Below are 18,396 nucleotides of genomic sequence, written 5' to 3' on the forward strand. Positions count from 1 at the left end.
CGCGTCCGCCACCTCGGCCAGGGATGGAGCGCCGCCCCGCTCCAGTCTCCCTAGTCGGGTTCCACCTCCAGCTCGCTCCTGGCCTTCGGCTGGCGCACCCGCTCACAGTCCAGGTGTTCTCCGAGTGATCACTTCATTGGTTCGGGAGGAGGACGCTGGGGATGGGGCCGCGCAGCCTGTGGGGGTGGGGCAGGGGCACTCAGCTGGGGATGCGTAGCTTTGAGGAATGGGCTTCTCCGAGAGTCTCCATGAAGAGTCATAAAGTGCGCGGGCTGAGAGGAAGCACTCAAACCTGTCATCTCGCCGCCCCTCTCCAGACTTGGTCCTGATGGCATTCAGTCTAGGACTTAGAGGGGTAGGAGAGCCTCGCTCTCTCGCCTTACAGATCACACCCCCCCTCCCCCCACACACACACACACCCGCTAAGCCCCCCTTTCTCCAGGCTGCGCCACTAGCAAATGGTACAATGCCTCCTGGAGGTGTCGCTGTCCTCGGTTCGGAAAGGGGCCGGGGTCTCCCAGGGCCGGGGAAGGCGCTGGCCTAAGAAAAAGCCTTCGGGTTCCGATTCAGAGGAAGAGGAGCAGGTGGGACAGGGAGCATCCTCCTCGGGATCAAGGGGCGTCTCTAGGCGGCCCTGCGCTTGCCCTTGGCATGCCTCCGTGTGGTCCCCAGCTCGATACTCCTGCTCTGCGCTGGATCCAAGCATCCCGCTCCTTGTTTCCAGACTGGAGCTGGCGGCAGTGGCGAGAAGGGTTACCCGGGAGATGATCGCGGCATTCGGCTGGGCGCAGTCCGGATCTCCAGCTCTGCAGAGCCCCTCCTCTCCTGTTCCGGGCGGGGTCAGAAACGCCCATCTCAGAGCCGCGAGTCTACTTCTCCCAGATTCGGGCGGGGCAGCGGCCAGAAGCCAGTCCCAGTCCGGGCCCAGCCTCCTGCCCCGCCCCGAGCCGTGCGCGCCGCCGCCGTGGGTCTGCTCCCGGCTCCCGCCCCTCCCCGCCTCCGCCCAGCAGAGGGCGGCCGCGGCCCCAGCCCAGGAGCGAGTCCCGCGCCGCAGCCCCAACGGCGGCGCGGGGTGGGTTCTGGAGGCCCTCGGAGCGCGCCGACCAGGGACGCGCGGTGAGAGCTGCGGGCCCCGAAGCTCGGGTCTGGGGGTGCGGTGGGGGGGACGGGGGCGCTGCTGGAGGGGCGGGACGGCGTGGGACCGGGGTGAGGGTCCCAGCCCGGGAGAACCACCCCCCTCAGCCCAGCCCAAGCCGCTGCCCCCTTCCCCTTTGATCTTCACCTTCTCCTCCCTTACCCGGGGACGCCCTGCTTTCCAGTGTCGGGGCTGGACTCGAACCCGCATCCGAATAGCGACGCTCAAAGCAGTTGGGGCAGCAGGGGCCGCCCCCCGGCAGGGCATAACGTCCTCCGCCCAAGGGCCCGGCGCAGTCCTGGCAGCAGAAGTGGTTTTCGTGCCAGCGCCGTCCCTCGGCCTCGGTGCAGCGCCGGGAGAAAATCAGCTGAGAGAGGGAGAGGGGAACGGTTCATTCATTCATTCACTCATTCATTCATCCAATAACCACGCCTTATACCCAGGTGACGCTAAAGCACGTCTACAGACATTCCCATTTAATCTACTCAAACACTCTCAGACGCGGGGAGGGCTGATTGGCTTAGCCAGGATCCCCCAGCTAGCAGGTGGCACATCCTGAAGAAGTGCGACCCGGGTCGCCTGGACGCCCAACCCAGGTTTCCATACTGCCTCTTGTGCAGACACTGAACGAGTTCCTCGCTGGAGCAGGCACAGCACTAGCGTACTGGGATGATCGTCTGTCCTAGAGTCCCTGCTCTGGAGGGATTCAGTCCAAGAAAATTGGGGGGACTCTGCTTGCGGTGGGAGGCAACGGGTCCCAGGTGCCCAGAGCTCAAAAGTCAGAGCAGGGCAAATACAGAAGTCCCAGGCTGGTTTCCAGTTCTCTGTTCCCGAGTCCATGGTACTGAAAGAGGCGTCCCCTTGCACCCTGCCACTCTTAACCCTGGGCAGACCCCCTCCAGCCCCTCCCTTCAAGATTGTACCTGGTCACAAGCCGGGCAGCGCGGCCGCAACAGCTCTGCGTGATGACGGCCACAGTAAAGACGCCCATCGTGGTAGAAGTAGATAAGGTTGATCAGGGCCTGGCCACAGGCCTGGCAGGCAAAGCAAGCCCGGTGCCAGCAGCGCCGCTCTCCTGCCCGAGCTGCAAACACTCCGTACTCCCCTGGCCTCAGCCGCTGCCTGCACTGCGGGGCGTGGGTGCTGGGCTGGTCACAGGCTGTGTATGCCACCCTCCAAGCTCTTCCATCCCAACCCCAAAACTAAATGTTCTTCCCACACCTCCAGCAAACCTACCTCCACTGCAGGCTCCACCAATAAGCCCTACATTTGGTTTCCCTTTTTCCTGAATGTTGCCAAACTGTCAATCCCCAAGCCCCTTTTCCTCTCCGAAGTCCCCAAAGCCATCCCCTTCTGCAGCAGTGAGAGGGCAAAGAGAGGAGGAAGGGGAATGTGGTGGCCAGGTCGGGTGTTACATACATTTTCACAGGTGCATTCTTCAAGCTTGAGAGGTACCAGGCGGGCCACCCCCTGTCCCAGGGCCTCCCGCCTCCGTTGGGCACAGAAGAGCCGCAGCTCGGCCAGCTCCTCCTCCGCAAGGGCCAGGCAGTAGCGCTCCTGCAGAAATAGGTGTCCACGGTAACTGGGAGAGCCCCAGCAGGCAAGATTGAAGTTTGACTGGAGAGAGGGGGTTTAGTTGTTTGGTCAAAGACTGTAAAACCTCAAGGAGCTGCAGGAAATAACAGCGCAGATGAGCACTGAGGAGATGGAAGAGAGGTGGAGTCCATTCACCTGTGTCTCATTTCCCCAAGGAATGGTGATCGCTCAGGTCCTGACGGCCCCATAGCACTTAGCCCATCTTCCTGTACTGGGTTGGCTAAAATGTTCATTCAGGATTTTCAGTAACATCGAATGGAAGAACCCAAATGGAATTTTTGGCCAACCCAGTATTTAGATCCTGGCTCCCAATGAGCTGTAGCTCAATATCACTTCCCACTGGATTTCCCCTATTCCATATTCTCTTGCCTCGCCTCCCCGATTGAATTGTAAACCTTTAGGCTGGGCACACATAGGGGCCTCAATAAATACTTAACCACCATACGCTCTACATTTGTACATTCCATTATCAGGTTCAAAAGCTGGTCATGTTCATTTTCTCATTTGCTCTTCAGCTAAGCATGGTGGTGGGCAGAGCAGATGTCACTGCCCACATTATGTAGACCTGAAAGCTTAGGCCAGGGGTTGGGGGATGACTTCCCCCAATTAGTGGCATATCTTGGCCGTAAATTTGTGCCTCCCTCCCTTCTGTACCTCGCTTCTTCCCACAGTAAGTAAAGAGAGGGAGGCCAGAGAGAGGAAAGCTGGGGAGAGGGAGGCCCACATCGCTGTCCTGTGGAGGGAGCTGCTGCAGGAGGCTCCGGAGCCCAGGCCAACTGGGGGCTGGGGTGGTGTCCAGGCCAGGGTGCCCCCAGCTCAGAACTTCAGGATCCTGAGGAAACACAGCAAAAGGAGAAGGGCAGAGCTTGGTTTGTCCTTGCCTCCCCTTCCGCCCTCCCTCCTTCATTGCCACCTCTTCATCAATCCGGAACAATATCCACCCTCTCCTGAATTTGGAGAATCTTCCTTCAAGATCACAAAGACAGTTGATCGATTCTCGTGTTTGTGGTCTTACTGAGGCAAGTTAGCGGGACACACCCCAAAACATCTTCCCTTCTTATGCTTGAAATCACCCCCTTCACTCCTTAGGGCCAAACCCCCTGGGTTCTGCTTTGCCAACATAAGCCCCATAGGAAAGAATTCATGTATACGTATGAATAAGTTTAAGGAAGTTGAAGAATTTCCTTGTGGTCCAGTGGTTAGGACTCTGCGCTTTCATTGCCAAGGTCCCAGGTTCAATCCCTGGTTGGGGAACTAAGATTCTACAAGCTGTACAGCACAACCAAATTGGAAAAAAAAAAATAAGATAGAGAAGTTGAACCCCTGTGTTCTGAGGGGGCTATAGGAACAGGGATTCCTGCAAAGGAAAAGGGCTGCAAGAAGCTGGGCACAAAGGCTAACTACCTCCCACTTAGTGGAAATGGGAAGAGGTCCAAAGGATGAAGTGGATGTCAATCTCAGAGGGAAGGGCAGGACTCCTCTCACCTGAGCAGAAGTCTCCTCAGGGTCCTCCTTGGGCATGTGGTCTGGGTTGCTGTCTGAGTTGACTGGTGGATTCAGCTCCGGAGAGGCCAACCTCTTTACTCGGTGGGGCCAGCCAGAATTCAGCAGTGACATTGGTGGTAAAGTCTGTATGGAAAACAGCAAGAGGCCTCCCATTTATTTGACCATAACAATGCGCTAGGCAGGCTAAGTGCTTTACAGGCATTATCTCCTTCAGTCCTCCCATCAACTACATGAGTTAGGTAGTATTCTGGTCACCATTTTACAGATGGCCCAACTGAGGCTCAGTAAGTGTAAGTGGTCTGCTCAAGGTCACAAAGCTAGTAAATGGCAGAGTCAGATCTTGAGGCCAAAGCTTTCAGCTCCAGAGTTTCTGAAGCTCCAATTCTAGGTCTCCCAGCATTGGGATGGAGGAAAGCAGAGGCCTGTAATGGAAGAGGGAGACAAGCCGCTTTCCCCGTGAGCCTTTGGGTGGACTGGCCCCTGTTCCCCACCTTCCCAGTCATAACTCCCACCGTTCCTCACTGGGCACTCGCACCCAGGAAGCCTGCTTCCTCATCTCTTCCCACTTCTCCTGCTGTAGGCTTCAGCCAGGTGAAAGAACCACTTCACCAGGAGACCCTTCTTAGCCTCTCCAGCCTATACCAGCTCACCTTCCCCTATGCTCCAGAAATAGGTACAGTGAGTGTCCCCAGATTTTTCACCTAATGTTCCTCTTTGCCCACTGTGCCTCTCTCAGCTCCTCATCTGGTCTATCAGCTCTTCCAGGACAGATGAAAATCCTATGCTTCTATCGTCTATCTCTAGTAGCAACTTCACTGGATAATTCTAAGTGCAATTCTTTAGCCTTCCTCTGGGTGAGCCCTGCTATGGCTACATTATCTTGGAGATGGGAGGTGACTACTGAAGTGGTAAAGGGATGAGCCCTGCCCACAACAAGCTCATCGTCTACTGGGTCAGTCATCGATGAAACCAGCCAGCATGGGGCCAGGATTCTGGGCAGATAGACACAGCATCCTAGGAAGAAAAAAAAAAAAAAAAACTTTTCTAGAATATTTACTCTGTGCCAGGGACTTTTCTGGGGCTTCCAAGGTGGTGCTACTGGTAAAGAAGCCCCTTGCCAATGCAGGAGTCAGAGGAGACTCAGGTCCAATCCCTGGGTGGGGAAGATCCCCTGGAGGAGGGCATGGCAACCCACTGAAGCGATTTAGCACCCACTGCATGCAGAGACTTTTCTAGCATGTTACATAATCCATCCTCACAACAATCCTGTGAAGTAGTTTCTATTATCCCATTTTGCGGTTGAAACAAACTGAGGTTAACTAACTTGCCTGAGAAGTTAGTTACATTAGAAATTAGTCACATGAGAAGGCTAAGGGAAGCTTTAGAGGAGGAAGTTGCCTTTGAGAGCTGGGATGGCAGCAGGGCACCAGAGGGGATCATCAAATCCCTAGCCTCCGTAAGACCCAGTTTTAGGGCTGGGTGCAGGATTTGGACCATAAACATTCTATGGCTTCCCGGCCCCGAGCCCTCCCGTCTGCCACCCTCCCCAGCTTCCTGGCCCCACACCCATCTGCTCCCTTCCTGTTCTGTCCCCCAGGTCAGCTTTCCTGTGGAAAACAGTCGGGATGGGCTGTTCACACTCAGGGCCAGGAGGGGACTGAGACCCTCTTTTCCAGGTTCTAGTTTGCATGAAATCGTCTCACACAGGACCAACGCTCAGAAATCAGTCCTCACGCCTCACCCTCAGTCCCCACCCCAGGACTGCAGAACTCCACGTTCACTTAGCACTGGACTCCATCTTACTAACATGCTAGATTCCTTCCAGAATTCTCCTCCCCCCCCTTACAAATAAGACAAGACTGAACCCCCTCCCCGTCGGGCGCAGGTGTAAACGGGCTCAGGAGTTCTACTTCCCTGAAGGGCAGAGGCTAGGGATTGGGAAATTGGGGGGTGGGGTGTAAGGGATGAAAGATTTCCCCGGACAGTGAGAGGAAGAAAGGTTCTGGTCCTGCCAAATGCCATCTTGACAGACCCCTAAGTTTTTTCTTGGATTTCTCGGGGCCCACCTCCGAAGCGGGACGCGGTGTGGTTCCCGTCAGTTGGGGTTCCCAGTCCGGCTGCTTAAGTTTAGGAGAGGGGACGGGACTCCGCTGGGGTCTCACCCTTGCTGAGCGCTGGTGTCTGGGCGGTTCAGGACAGACGCCGCTGTCGGGCCCCTCACCCAGTCTCCACCTCCAGATCTAGGCGCTCGCCTCTGCCCGCCCCTGGGAGCGCGGCGCTTCCTCTCCCAGCAAACCCTCCCCGCCCCGCGGGCCCCATCCGCCTCTCCGGGGCTGGTAGGGCCCGACGGCTCGGGGAGGGGCCTAGAGCTGCCTAGTGAAGGAAAGCATTTGAGGGATCTCGGGTGAAAACGGTGCAGGCTCCACTGCCCCACGCCCGTGGGTTTAGACCTGGAACCGCATCTCTGCGGGCGCTGAGCAGACACCCAGGAGCCATCGTTATGCCGGGTCCTCAAGCACTCGATGAACAGAACACCTTCCGAAGCCTGCAGGTCCCCCCAGACCTTCCTTCTGGTCTCCTAGGCCCGCCCTTGTCTGTGTGTCCCCACCCCCACCTAGTTCCCTCCCCCTTGTCCCCAGCCCCTTTCTGGGGTCCCTTGTACTACCCTTCCCTGTTCCATCCCTTCAAGATCCTCCCCCATCTTTCGAGTTTCTCCCCGGTCCCGCCCCCGGCTCCGGTCCTTTTTCTTATCCTGGGAGTGGAAACCTTTGGTCCCACCTCTGGTCCCCTCAGCCCCGCCCCCGCCCCGTCCCCACGAGGCGAGCTCTGCCGCTGGCCCGGAGCGCCCTCTGGCGTCTGCGCATGCTCCCTGCGCCGTACTGCAAAGTCCTCCAAAGGGACCTTCTAGGCTGCGCGCCGGTCGCCCCCGATCGGGTCCGCCTGCCCGCAGCGTCTCGTTGGTGCAGCCGGTGACCTCCGACCCCGCCGCCGCGGGGCGGGGAGGCCTTAGCTCCGGGCGGGCGGCGGCTGCTGCAGCGGGACCCGGGAGCGGGGCCCGGCGCCGCCCGGGCCGCGGGGCGATGTGAGTCGGGGTGCGGCGGGGCTGGGACGAGGCGGCTCCACCGAGGCCGCACCGCGCCTCGCCGCAGTCGCCGCTCCCTCCCGAGGAAGTACCGGGAGGGCGGACGGTGGAGCCCCGGGGTTGGGGGCGGGGATCTAGGGACTACGCGCGGCCCTGACCTCCCCTATTCCTTCCCGGCATCTAGAAATTCCCGGCAACTCTGTTACCTAAATCTGCCTCTAACCTCCCAGAACCACCCTATCCCCACCCCCGACACACCTTCGCGTGTCCTGGAGTCCCGAGAACCCCTGTCTCCTGCAAATTCCCCTGCTACGCCCCCAGAACGACCATTCTCTCTGGGATGAATCCAGATGCTTCCACCGTCCTGAAATTCTTCTGAGTCTTCATGCTCCTCCATTCTCCTTGCACCGTGCTCAAATCCAAAGCATTTCTCCTCCTTTCCCCAATCCATCTCACATGTTTTGAGCCGCCATAACCTCAAACTCCTACTCCCAGTCCACACCTGTCTCAGAGCAGAGCCTTCTCCTCCTGTCACCCGATGTCACCCCCTTAGCTGGGCTGTCATATGTCCTGGAGTCTTTAAGAACAGTGAAGGAAACAGGAAAAGATGCAGCGTCCTCCCTCACCTTGCACCCTGCCGTTCTTGGCTTCACCCCCAGACTCCCTGTTGGTGGCTCAAGCCCCAGTATTTACCCAGCTGCGCGTCTTTACCCAGCTGTGCACATCTTCCTCAGCCTGCTGCCCCTTCCAGAGAGCAGGCCAGACAGAGGGCAGGGGTCCTTTTACCTGGAAAGTACCCAAAGATGCAGAGCACCTCGGGCCCTGGGAAATGACCTTGTTTTTCCAGAGCAGGAGGGTGGGATTTCAAGGATCTCCAGGGTCCTGGCTTGTTGACTTGTCCACCTCGGGCTCAGATTACTGAAATTTTGGTTGATAGCATTTGTGTTAAATTATAGGCCTTTTGGAGCTTGGAGAACAGAAAGTCTATCAAGGTTCCAAATGTGAGATTGAAGGAGCTTGTCCTAGAAGAGGAAAATGTTGATTTTAGTGGTGTTTGTCCTATGTACTTACTTCTAGAGGTGAAGCTTCATAGTTTACAGTTGTTCCCCACAAAAACTGGAAAGCTGTTTCCCTTAAAGACTTTGGGGTGGGAGTTGTGGGTGGCGATGGAGGATTTGCTTTGCAGACTCTTTCTGATACTTAGCAGGAACATAAAAACTAGAATATTGGTTTCCTGAATCTTAAGCCATTGCTCTTTCCAATACATCTTCGTATCTTCTTGAGAGAGCTCTCTGTAGAGTTAAGTTCTCTGCAAAGGTAAGGTGATAATCTTGGTATTGGTTGTAACAGGATTCAGAGAGCGTCTAGAAGTGACTTAAAATGTTCTGGCCTCTCTCGGACTTCAAAGTCACTGTTTCCAGGGGAGTCTTTCCCTCTCAGGGCCTATGGGGCTTAGAATTTATGGTCCCTTTGGCCTTGATCTTTCTTCACTGGCATTTATATCCCATTAGAGCCTGGAATGGATATCCCGGTGGGATGGACTGACAGCAAGTCAGTTTCATTAACAATTGAGGGGTGAGGATAGAAATTTTCCACTAACCTGTGGTCTCTGTCTCCTATGCTAGGTGAGCCCCAGGTGTATCCCAGGGAGATCCAAGTGACTTCTCTGCAGACTGCTTGCCATGCCACCCCACCAAGAACAGGGGGAATAAAGTGGGGGTCCTTCCCCATGCCCCTCCCATGGTCAGCTCTCCGATGGCCTGGGTGAGGTGAGACCTGTGTATAGGAGCCACTTTTCTAGAATTTCCCAAGTTGGGAGGAATTGAGGGTGCAGGTCAGGATTGTTCAAGACTTTACACTTTGAATGGGAGTTCTAGAAGGTATCTAGTCCTACCGATTCATTTCTTGCAGCAAGTTGCAAACCCATAATTTCTGGTTGGGATTGGTCCATGGGTTTGCTTGCTCCCTTAGGTCACTGTGGCCTGGTGATGTCATTTCCATTCTAGCCACAGGCCCAAATGTGGTGACGTCTAATTTGAGTGTTGTAATCTGAGAGGGAAAAACCAGATAGTAAGGCCTCTGGTCTCCCGTTTGGACAAAGGGGAGCAAACCGAGTGTTTGTTTTTTTAATGAAGAACTGCCTACTCAAGGTTGTGAAAATAGTGGTCTATTTTCAATTTCTATCATCTGAATGTATCTCTTAACCATAACATAACATCTCATTTGAAGAGAACATCAAAAATAAATTTGAGATAGATGTTATAACCTCAGATATGCAGATGATGCCACCCTTATGGCAGAAAGTGAAGAGGAACTAAAGAGCCTCTTAATGAAAGTGAAAGAGGAGAGTGAAAAAGTTGGCTTAAAATTCAACATTCATAAAATGAAGATCATGGCATCCAGTCCTATCACTTCATGGCAAATAGATGGGGAAACAGTAAACCCAGTGACAGACTTTATTTTCTTGGGCTCCAAAATCACTGCAGATGGAGACTGCAGCCATGAAATTAAAAGACGCTTGCTCCTTGGAAGAAAAGCCATGACCAACCTAGACAGCATATTAAAAAGCAGAGACATTACTTTGTCAACAAAGGTCCATCTAGTCAAAGCTGTGCTTTTTCCAATAGTCATGTATGGATGTGAGAGTTGGATCGTAAAGAAAGCTGAGCACCGAAAAATTGATGCTTTTGAACTGTGGCGTTGGAGAAGACTCTTGAGAGTCCCTTGGACTGCAAGGAGATCAAACCAGTCAATCCTAAAGGATATCAACCCTGAATATTCATTGAAAGGACTGAAGCTGAAGCTCCAGTACTTTGGCCACCTGATGCAAAGAACTGATTCATTGGAAAAGACCCTGATGCTGGGAAAGATTGAAGGCAGGAAGAGAAGGGGATGACAGAAGATAAGATGGTTGGATGCTATCACTGACTCAATGGACATGAGTTTGAGCAAGCTCTGGGAGTTGGTGATGGACAAGAAAGCCTGGCATGCTGCAGTCCATGGGGTCGCAGAGAGTCAGACATGACTGAACAACTGAACTGAGATGTTGGGGTGGTAGTAAGAAAGGAAAAGAGAGGGTCTGAGTGAGGTGGGACAGGAGGAACAGGAGAAAGTTCCAGGCCAAAGTGTCTGGGACTCCCCACCTAGTTTCTTTGCTGAATCTGGAGGAGGCCCCCGGCTGGCACCCAGCTCCTGATGCAGATCCGTTCCTCTAGGTCCCTCCTTTCAGCCATGTTTTTTATGCTGCCCAGGCTGCCCTTCCCTCATATGTCAGTAAGAATCCTACATACTTCTCAAGGTCCAGGTCAAACGTTACCCCTGAGAAGCTCTTTCCATCCCCCCATCAGCATTAATCCTTAACACATCCTAACTCAAGTTAATGTTTATCCAGTGTGTGTCTGGCCCTGGATTGAGAGTGTGAATTCCTTGAGGAAGGGACTGTGAGTCTTGGACAGAGTAGGTGATCACAGCAGGTTGGTTCTGCCAGAGTTCCCCAGAGCAGGGCTTTGGGGAGCTGGCTTTGATGATTTTACTGTCATTTGTGTTTTTCCTTAGGGCAGGCAGGCTGCTCTGACACCATGGGGAGCTGCTGCAGCTGCCTGAACCGAGACAGCGTCTCAGACAACCACCCCACCAAGTTCAAGGTACCCACAGCCCCCTCCTTTCCCACATACCCAGAATGGCCTCCTGGGTTCTGCCCAAGCTGTCGAGTTGCCTGCCTAGAGAAGGTGGAATGACCTCCTGAGGCTGTGGGCTTTTTAAGATTTTTTATTAAGAATTCTCAAGCTCAGGATCTCTGAGCAGGCCCAAGGAAAACAGGCTCAGTTCATTGCCGTTTTTGCAGCTCTTAGTCTTAACTAAGAATGAAGAAATGCTGAGAGTAGTAAAGATTGTGCTTTCAGCACGACGTTCACTCCTGTCAGTGTATCTTTAAACAACAAAAGTCTGCAATGTTAAGTTTGCTGCTTGCTTTGGGAGGCTGAGGCCAGGCCCAATGGACCTGTGTGCACCCCCTACTCCTTCCACTTCCTGTAGGGGGCGCCTCCTCCTCACCCCCGCATCTTGAAGCCCAGGTTTCTCTCGCTCACCAGAAGAGGGAGCCCTCAGCAAGGTCCTTCAGTTGGGGGAGAGGGTGGAGGCCTTTGTATTTGTTCTGCTTGGATTTGACTCTCCCCGGGTCTTACGATGCTAATTCACAATGAAACCTTTTCTCGCATTAACATATGGTCCTTGTATACTAGCCATGGACCATTTGGGGTCATCTAACCTTGGATGTCTAACTCTCTGACCTTAGGGGTCAACTCACTACCCCTCCCTGCACTGCCCAAATGACACAACTAAAGCCTAGAGAATTGTCTTGGGTCACTGACACTGCCTCATCCGTGCCCCAGTAATCGTGTGGCGTTGCTAGTGGCTCGCGGACCCAGACACACACTTGAGGGGCTCAGTCACTGACCCCTCTGTCCCTTGCCCCTGCCAGGTGACGAACGTGGATGATGAGGGCGTGGAGCTGGGCTCCGGAGTGATGGAGCTGACCCAGAGCGAGCTGGTGCTGCACCTGCATCGGCGCGAGGCTGTCCGCTGGCCTTACCTCTGCCTGCGGCGCTATGGCTACGACTCCAACCTCTTCTCTTTTGAGAGTGGCCGCCGGTGTCAGACTGGCCAGGGTGAGTACCAGCTCCTGCCCCACGCTGGGATGGGGACTTGTCCATGGGGAACAGGTTCTGTGGCCGGAAGTCGCAGCTGGAAGGTCAGTAGGGAAGTCTGTTGACTTGGCAGGTGTTGCCCAAAGAAGGGAAGGGTCATGGCCAAAGGCGCACAGAACTAAGTGGACTCCCAGGCCGGTGCTTCTTCAGTCACTGCGGCTCCAGCCTGGATGGCTTTGTGGGGGCATTTGTTGCACAACCCATGGGAAGCAGGCAGTGGTCCCAGGCAGTGCCTGCGTGGGAAAGCAAGCTCCTCCCTTTGTTACTCTAGTTTCAGGGTCCCTGTTGCCCCCTCAGTAAGAGCAAACAGCCCCACATCATATGCCCAGGTCCCTGTGTATAATGAAAGGTCAGGCAGGAGCACTCGCTGCCTTGGGCCTGTGTGGGGTGAGAATGATAAATTCGGAGGGGTCCACAGTGTACGGAGTAACCCTCACAAGGTTAATCTTTGTCTCCCGTCACCTGTGGGCAGTGGAGTGTGATATATTCAGCCTTCCTCCCCTTTCTCCCTGCAGCTGGAGGTCAGGGAGGAGTGGGTTGTTCCATGATGTTAAGTCTGGGGCCAGCCATTGCTCTTTGAAGGGCAGGCATGGTCTGGGCTTGTCTTTGAGCTGAGCTGCCAGAAGGAATCCCCCACGGGATTGTGTTCAGTGCAGTGTGGGGCTGTGATGGCAGTGATGGAACTAGCAAGCTCCTCCGACGAGGCCGCAAGCACAGCAGTGCGTCTCTGTGGCTGCATTGGCCGGGGGAGCCCTCCCCTCCATGCACCTTACTGTAGAACTCAAGAGGCAGAGGCAGTTAACGTTGGCTGAGCAGCGAGAGGGGAGGAAGGGGCCTCTCTGCTCCTGGTAGGGTTTAATCCAAACTGGGGATCTCAGAGGAGCACCATAGATCTCAACACAGGGTTCTTCTAAAACTCCAGTCGTTCTCAGCCTTTTCTAAGCCCTTGACATATCTTGTAATGAGATGTAATAGAATAGAATGAGGAAAGAATAGTCCTGTTTCTTCTCCTTCCTTCTACCCTTTTCATTCCATTCCTGCAGACCTGACACCCCAGCTTAGTTTGTCTTTGTGTGGATACCCACATGCACATCCCAATTAGCTTCCCTGAGTCCTGGTCCCCATTGTTACAAAGGAGGATGCAGAATCCCAGGCTGGCCCAACACCCCAAGGACATCTTTGGATTCCTTGAGTCATGCATCCTCAGTCCAATCCTGCTGAGGACCATGCGTTGCTGCCTTGGAGTTTGAGGGGCTGTAAGGGTACCCGCATGGAGGAGCCACAGTGGTTGCCATGCCATATTTGTCCTTTAGCTAGATGGCCCATCCTTCCTTTCTATACCAGAGTTCAAGCTCTGTGAAGTCAGAAGCCCATACACAGTAGTCACTCTCTGGCCAGGCACTGGGCTAAGTATACAGTGAACAGGACAGACCCTCCCACCCTCAAAGAGCTTAGAGACTGTTGGGCATAGAGCTGAGGGCTGGGGCCCTGGCAGAGCTCTTTTTTTCTGGGGAGCAAGGGGTAGCAGGTGAGGTGGAGGGTCACTCATCAGACACCATTCTTTCCACTTTGATTTTTTACTTCACTTTCCTTCACCCCTGTGGACATACATCCTTATGAAAATGATTTAATCTCAGAGAAATATAGTTGAAGTACCAGATCTTATGGCTCAGACAGTAAAGAATCCGCCTGCAATGTGGGAAACCTGGGTTCGATCCCTGGGTTGGGAAGATCCCCTGGAGGAGGCTATGGCAACCCAGTCCAGTATTCTTGCCTGGAGAATCCCCATGGACAGAGAGGCCTGGGGGGCTACAGTCCCTGGAGTCACAGAGTCGGACACAACTGAGGACTAAGCACAGCACACTAGATCTTAAGATGATGGTAATGGATGGTGTGTGTTGGGGGAGGGGAGTGAAGGCCTTGGGCCGGCTCCTCCCATGGCTCTTGGATGTTGGAGAGTGTGCAAAGAACAGTTGGTATGCTAACCCTAACCCCTCAGGCCTGGGACTGAAGTTCAGGGACATTTCCTGAACTCTGTGCATCCTTTAAGCCTCTCTGGTCCTCCCCTATAGGATGCAGGGTCAGAGGAGCCTCATTTCTTCTTCTCCTTCTTCAGGGATATTTGCATTTAAGTGCTCCAGGGCTGAGGAAATCTTCAACCTCCTCCAGGATCTGATGCAGTGCAACAGCATCAATGTGATGGAAGAGCCAGTCATCATCACCCGCAACAGCCACCCGGCTGAGCTTGACCTCCCTCGGGCCCCCCAGCCTCCCAATGGTGAGGAGACCCCTCTCCTCAGCACCCCAGTGCACACACAAGCATAGGTGCAGGGAGCGCTGGTCTTGGAGGCATGGGTCAGGCAGGCAGGTGGAGGGTGGCTGGGTGAGCCAGGCTTCCAGGACCATCATTCATCATTAGGCAACTCCCAGGGATGGAGAAGTCCTGGCCTGGACCAATCGGGTGACTCAAGCTGAGGTTGGGAAGTCCAGAGCCTTGTATTGACGGATGGTCGGGGAGCAGACAGGAAGACATTGGGTTTCCATGGAAACGGCAGTGTGGAGCCGTTTTGCTTCCTTCCTTCTGTCTCCTGGGTCATACCCATATACCTTTCCTGACAGCTGGTGCAGCATCTCTGCCCACGGCTGTCTGGAGAGGTTCCCACAATTTCTGCTTGTTCATTCACTGAATCACACCGAACACCTGCTCAGTGTCCTGCCCTCCATCGGCTGGCCTGTGAGGGACAGAAGAAATAGACACACAGTCCTTGATTTTGAGGAACTTCCCTGGAGCTCACTGGCAGAGCTGGAATGAAGTGTAGAGTCAGTTCAGTGACAGCAAGGTGTGCCTTAAGTGTTTCAGATAAGGCTGTGATGGGGGAAGTGGCGTTTAAGCTGAGCTTTCAGAAGAACGGCAGAAGTTGAAGATCAGACACAAGGTGAAGACAGTGGGGACTGCCAGTTCAGTGGGGTGGACCCGTGGGGACCCTGGGAGTGTCTCCCTGTGAGAGTCCCAGGCTGCCACACACACAGCTGCAGGTAGCTGCCAGGTGGTTTAAGGACCCCTTGTCCCCTGTGTGCCCAGCTCTAGGCTATACCGTCTCCAGCTTCTCCAATGGCTTCCCTGGCTGCCCAGGAGAGGGTCCCCGATTCTCAACACCCCGGCGCCCCTCAACGAGCAGCCTCCGACACCCCTCGCTTGGTGAAGAATCCACCCATGCCCTCATTGCCCCGGATGAGCAGGTGAGCAAGTCGCTGCCCAGGGTCTTCCTGTTGGTCTGGTGGGGGTGGAGGATGGGAAAAAACAGCACCTCCTCCCGGTGAGGCTCATGGGAGGGAAGAAAGTGGACAGGGCCCCTTCCTGTCCCAAGAAAAGGGAGTCGGCTTCCCTGAAAGGTTTGGAGGACAAGGAAGAGGAGACTGCAGCCCTTTTCCCACGTCCTTCTCTCATCCTGTCCCGTTCTGTGCTTCCTCCTTGCCCTTGGACTCTCCCGCCCTGGACTGTAACGCCCAGTCCCACACCTACGTCAACACGCCAGCCAGCGAGGAGGAGCAGCGCCGAAGCCGGCACTGCCTGCAGCCCCTGCCTGAGGGCCGGGCGCCCTTCGCGCCGCAGGCCCGGGGCCCCGACCAGCGGGACCCACAGGTGTTCCTGCAGCCGGGCCAGGTGAAGTTCGTGTTGGGCCCCACCCCGGCTCGGCGGCACATGACCAAGTGCCAAGGCCTCTGCCCGAGCCTGCAGGACGCCCCCCACCACAACAATAACAATGAGGGCCCTTCGGAGTGCCAGGCCCAGCCCAAGTGCACCTACGAGAACGTCAGCGGGGGGTTGCGGCCGGGCGCGGGCTGGAGACTGAGCCCGGAGGAGCCGGGCTGGAACGGCCTGGCCCAGCGCCGGGCTGCATTGCTGCACTATGAAAACCTGCCCTCCCTGCCCCCTGTGTGGGAGAGCCAGGCCCCGCAGCCAGGGGAGGAGGCCGGGGATGACGGAGACTCCAGGGACGGGCTCACCCCTTCCTCCAACGGCTTCCCGGAAGGCGAGGAGGACGAGACCCCACTGCAGAAGCCCACCAGCACCCGGGCGGCCCTCCGCAGTCACGGCAGCTTCCCGGTGCCGCTGACCCGGCGCCGAGGCTCCCCGAGGGTCTTCAACTTTGATTTCCGCCGGCCGGGCCCGGAGCCCCCAAGGCAGCTCAACTACATCCAGGTGGAGCTGAAGGGCTGGGGTGGAGACCGCCCCAAGGGGCCCCCGAACCCCTCCGCCCCCCGAGCCCCTGCTCCCACCACTCACCCGACCCGAAGCTCAGACTCCTACGCCGTGATCGACCTCAAAAAGACCGTGGCCATGTCTAACCTGCAGAGGGCGCTGCCCCGTGACGACGGGACCGCCCGGAAAACCCGGCACAACAGCACCGACCTGCCTCTGTAGGGGCGCCCCTCCTCCGCCCGGCCCAGCCTCCGCCTCCCGCTCCCGTGCCCCGAACCCCCACTCCGGGGTTCGGGGCTGCTTCGCAGAAGGGCACTGAGGTGGGCCAGATGCTTTCCCGCACTGGCCAGAGTCCCCAAAGATATCAGCCGCAGAGTCCCCCGGTGTCCGAGCTGGGGACAGGAGAGGGTGACCAGGCGAGGAGGGAGCCGCGGTGTAAACTGTGAAGGGCCCCCCGACGGCAATTAGCACCCTCCCGTTCTGTCATCTGTCGCGTCTGTCGTCTGTGTGTTTTTTTGGTTGAAATTTGGAAACATTTTGTACCTGTTGATTTTATTTATCAGTTTATTTTTCTATTTATTGTTTTAAATGTAATTTAACATATTTATTATTAATATAATTATTTTTAAATTCTGACGTGGTGGATGACGTCACCTTTTTAGGGAAATTTTTTTTTTCTGGCATGGTGCTTGGGTGGGAGTCCAGGAGGCCTCACAGAGGTAGGGTCTTCACTCTAGGGTGATTGTGGGTTTTGTGACAAGTAACAATCATTTCTTTTTCTCCTCTAAGAAGCCCTGGCCCGGAACTGAAAGTTGCCAGGGACAGCTGTTCCGTCAAAGTAAAGTGACAGGACAGCTGGGGTCCTTGATACCCAAAGGGGATCTGTAAGAAAAACTACCCTGACCCTCTGAGGTTGTAGTCGGTGGGAGTGGAACTGAGGGGTGGGGTGCTGCACCATATTCACCTTCTCTGGACTCCCTCACTGAGTCCCCCTTCTGCCCCCAGGTGGATCCGATTGGGTACTGCCCTCCTTTCCCACCTTGGCCCCAAGGGGGACCCCGGATCTTCCTTCAGCGCCATCCACTTGGCAGGGTCAAGACTAGAACCTTTAAACAGGACTTTACTAAAAACCCAGGAAAAGCAAAAAAAATTTAAAAGGAAAAAACAGTAATATAGAACTAATAGTCAGACTTACAAAGTGTGACTTACCCAGGGAAGTCCTCCCTAGGAATGAGCTCTTTGGGGCATTTCTGACCGACTGCAGGGATGGGGCCCTCACAGAGCCAGCACATCCAAACTCCTGCCTGGGCCCCTCTGCCCGGGGCTGCACGCTCCCCCTGCCCGAGGCTGTGGTTGCGGAAGCTCCCTTTCCATATCCGGAGGCTGCCTCTTTCCTCTTCCTCCTCCCACCAGCCTCCCTGCCTCAAAATTTCCCTTTCTGGTTCAAACCCTTGAGTGGTTAATCTCCAGAAAATCCAGTGTCTCTAATGAGGCACTCAGGGCCCTGCGGAGGAGAGGGAGCAGGGTTTGTCCAAGCCTTGGGGACAAGCCTTCTTGTCTCTGGTCACTGTTTGTGCCCCAGCTCCTGCCCTGTGGAGTGAGCAGACCTGTCCTCCACACCAAGGAAAAAGGCCAGGGCGGGGCCCGCCCGCCTCCCTCCCCTGCTGCTGTTCAACCACTGCCCGGGGCCTCAGTTCTAGAAGTGCCCTTTTCCCGAGCAGGAATTAGACCAACCAGCTTCCAGAACCCCCTGACCTTGGGTGTCCCTCTCTGTGCATGAAATGGATAAAGAGAACTGGCCACAGAAGGCGTGAGAGGCCCTTCACCTGGGGCCCAGTAGGATCCCAGGGTGCGGCTGGCTCTGAACACTTCTTTACACCCTTTTGATCTCTGGACCGGAGGGCTCACCCACGGCAGGCTGGGTTTCATGCACTTTTCCCACACTGCAGTAGGGCAGTGCTGTCCTCTCTCTGCTGCTCACCCAGGCAGGCAGCTCAATTCTGCTTTCTCTGTGTCCTCCCACATGACCCCTGCTCCTCCTTTTGGCCTCCACAGTCAGGAGCAGTGGACCCTTCAAAGAGGATCACCAAGATTGGGGGGCAGACATGGCCATGCCAGGACCAGGCCTAGGGCCCCTTGCTGGGCTAGTGACTCATGAGTGTGCTCA

General features: G+C 55.5%; 2 protein-coding genes across 7 annotated transcripts; one reads left to right on the forward strand and one right to left on the reverse strand.

Annotated features, from left to right (window-relative positions):
- Positions 1 to 23: 23 nt before the first annotated feature.
- Positions 24 to 16,865, forward strand: FRS3 (fibroblast growth factor receptor substrate 3). 6 transcript variants are annotated; one of them, XM_070456446.1, is made up of 7 exons: positions 24 to 113; positions 725 to 1,116; positions 10,875 to 10,963; positions 11,800 to 11,986; positions 14,142 to 14,303; positions 15,108 to 15,265; positions 15,537 to 16,865. In XM_070456446.1, the coding sequence occupies exons 2-7, from the start codon at positions 765 to 767 to the stop codon at positions 16,449 to 16,451; spliced, it is 1,863 nt and encodes a 620-aa protein (XP_070312547.1). In that variant the 5' UTR covers positions 24 to 113; positions 725 to 764; the 3' UTR covers positions 16,452 to 16,865. The 6 variants fall into 6 exon arrangements, with proteins under 6 accessions (XP_070312547.1, XP_070312546.1, XP_020739939.1 ...); XM_020884280.2 differs by lacking the exon at positions 24 to 113 and adding an exon at positions 8,945 to 9,088 and having other exon boundaries at positions 1,034 to 1,116; XM_070456447.1 differs by lacking the exons at positions 24 to 113; positions 725 to 1,116 and adding exons at positions 7,123 to 7,319; positions 8,945 to 9,088.
- On the reverse strand, positions 1,580 to 6,830 carry PRICKLE4 (prickle planar cell polarity protein 4). Its single transcript, XM_020884285.2, has 5 exons — positions 6,304 to 6,830; positions 4,217 to 4,360; positions 3,456 to 3,563; positions 2,555 to 2,692; positions 1,580 to 2,262 (listed from the first exon to the last, which is right to left on the reverse strand). The coding sequence occupies exons 2-5, from the start codon at positions 4,346 to 4,348 to the stop codon at positions 2,047 to 2,049; spliced, it is 594 nt and encodes a 197-aa protein (XP_020739944.2). The 5' UTR covers positions 4,349 to 4,360; positions 6,304 to 6,830; the 3' UTR covers positions 1,580 to 2,046.
- Positions 16,866 to 18,396: the final 1,531 nt, after the last annotated feature.

The sequence above is a fragment of the Odocoileus virginianus genome, chromosome 27 (genome assembly GCF_023699985.2).
Source record: "Odocoileus virginianus isolate 20LAN1187 ecotype Illinois chromosome 27, Ovbor_1.2, whole genome shotgun sequence".
Taxonomy (NCBI): Eukaryota; Metazoa; Chordata; class Mammalia; order Artiodactyla; family Cervidae; genus Odocoileus; species Odocoileus virginianus.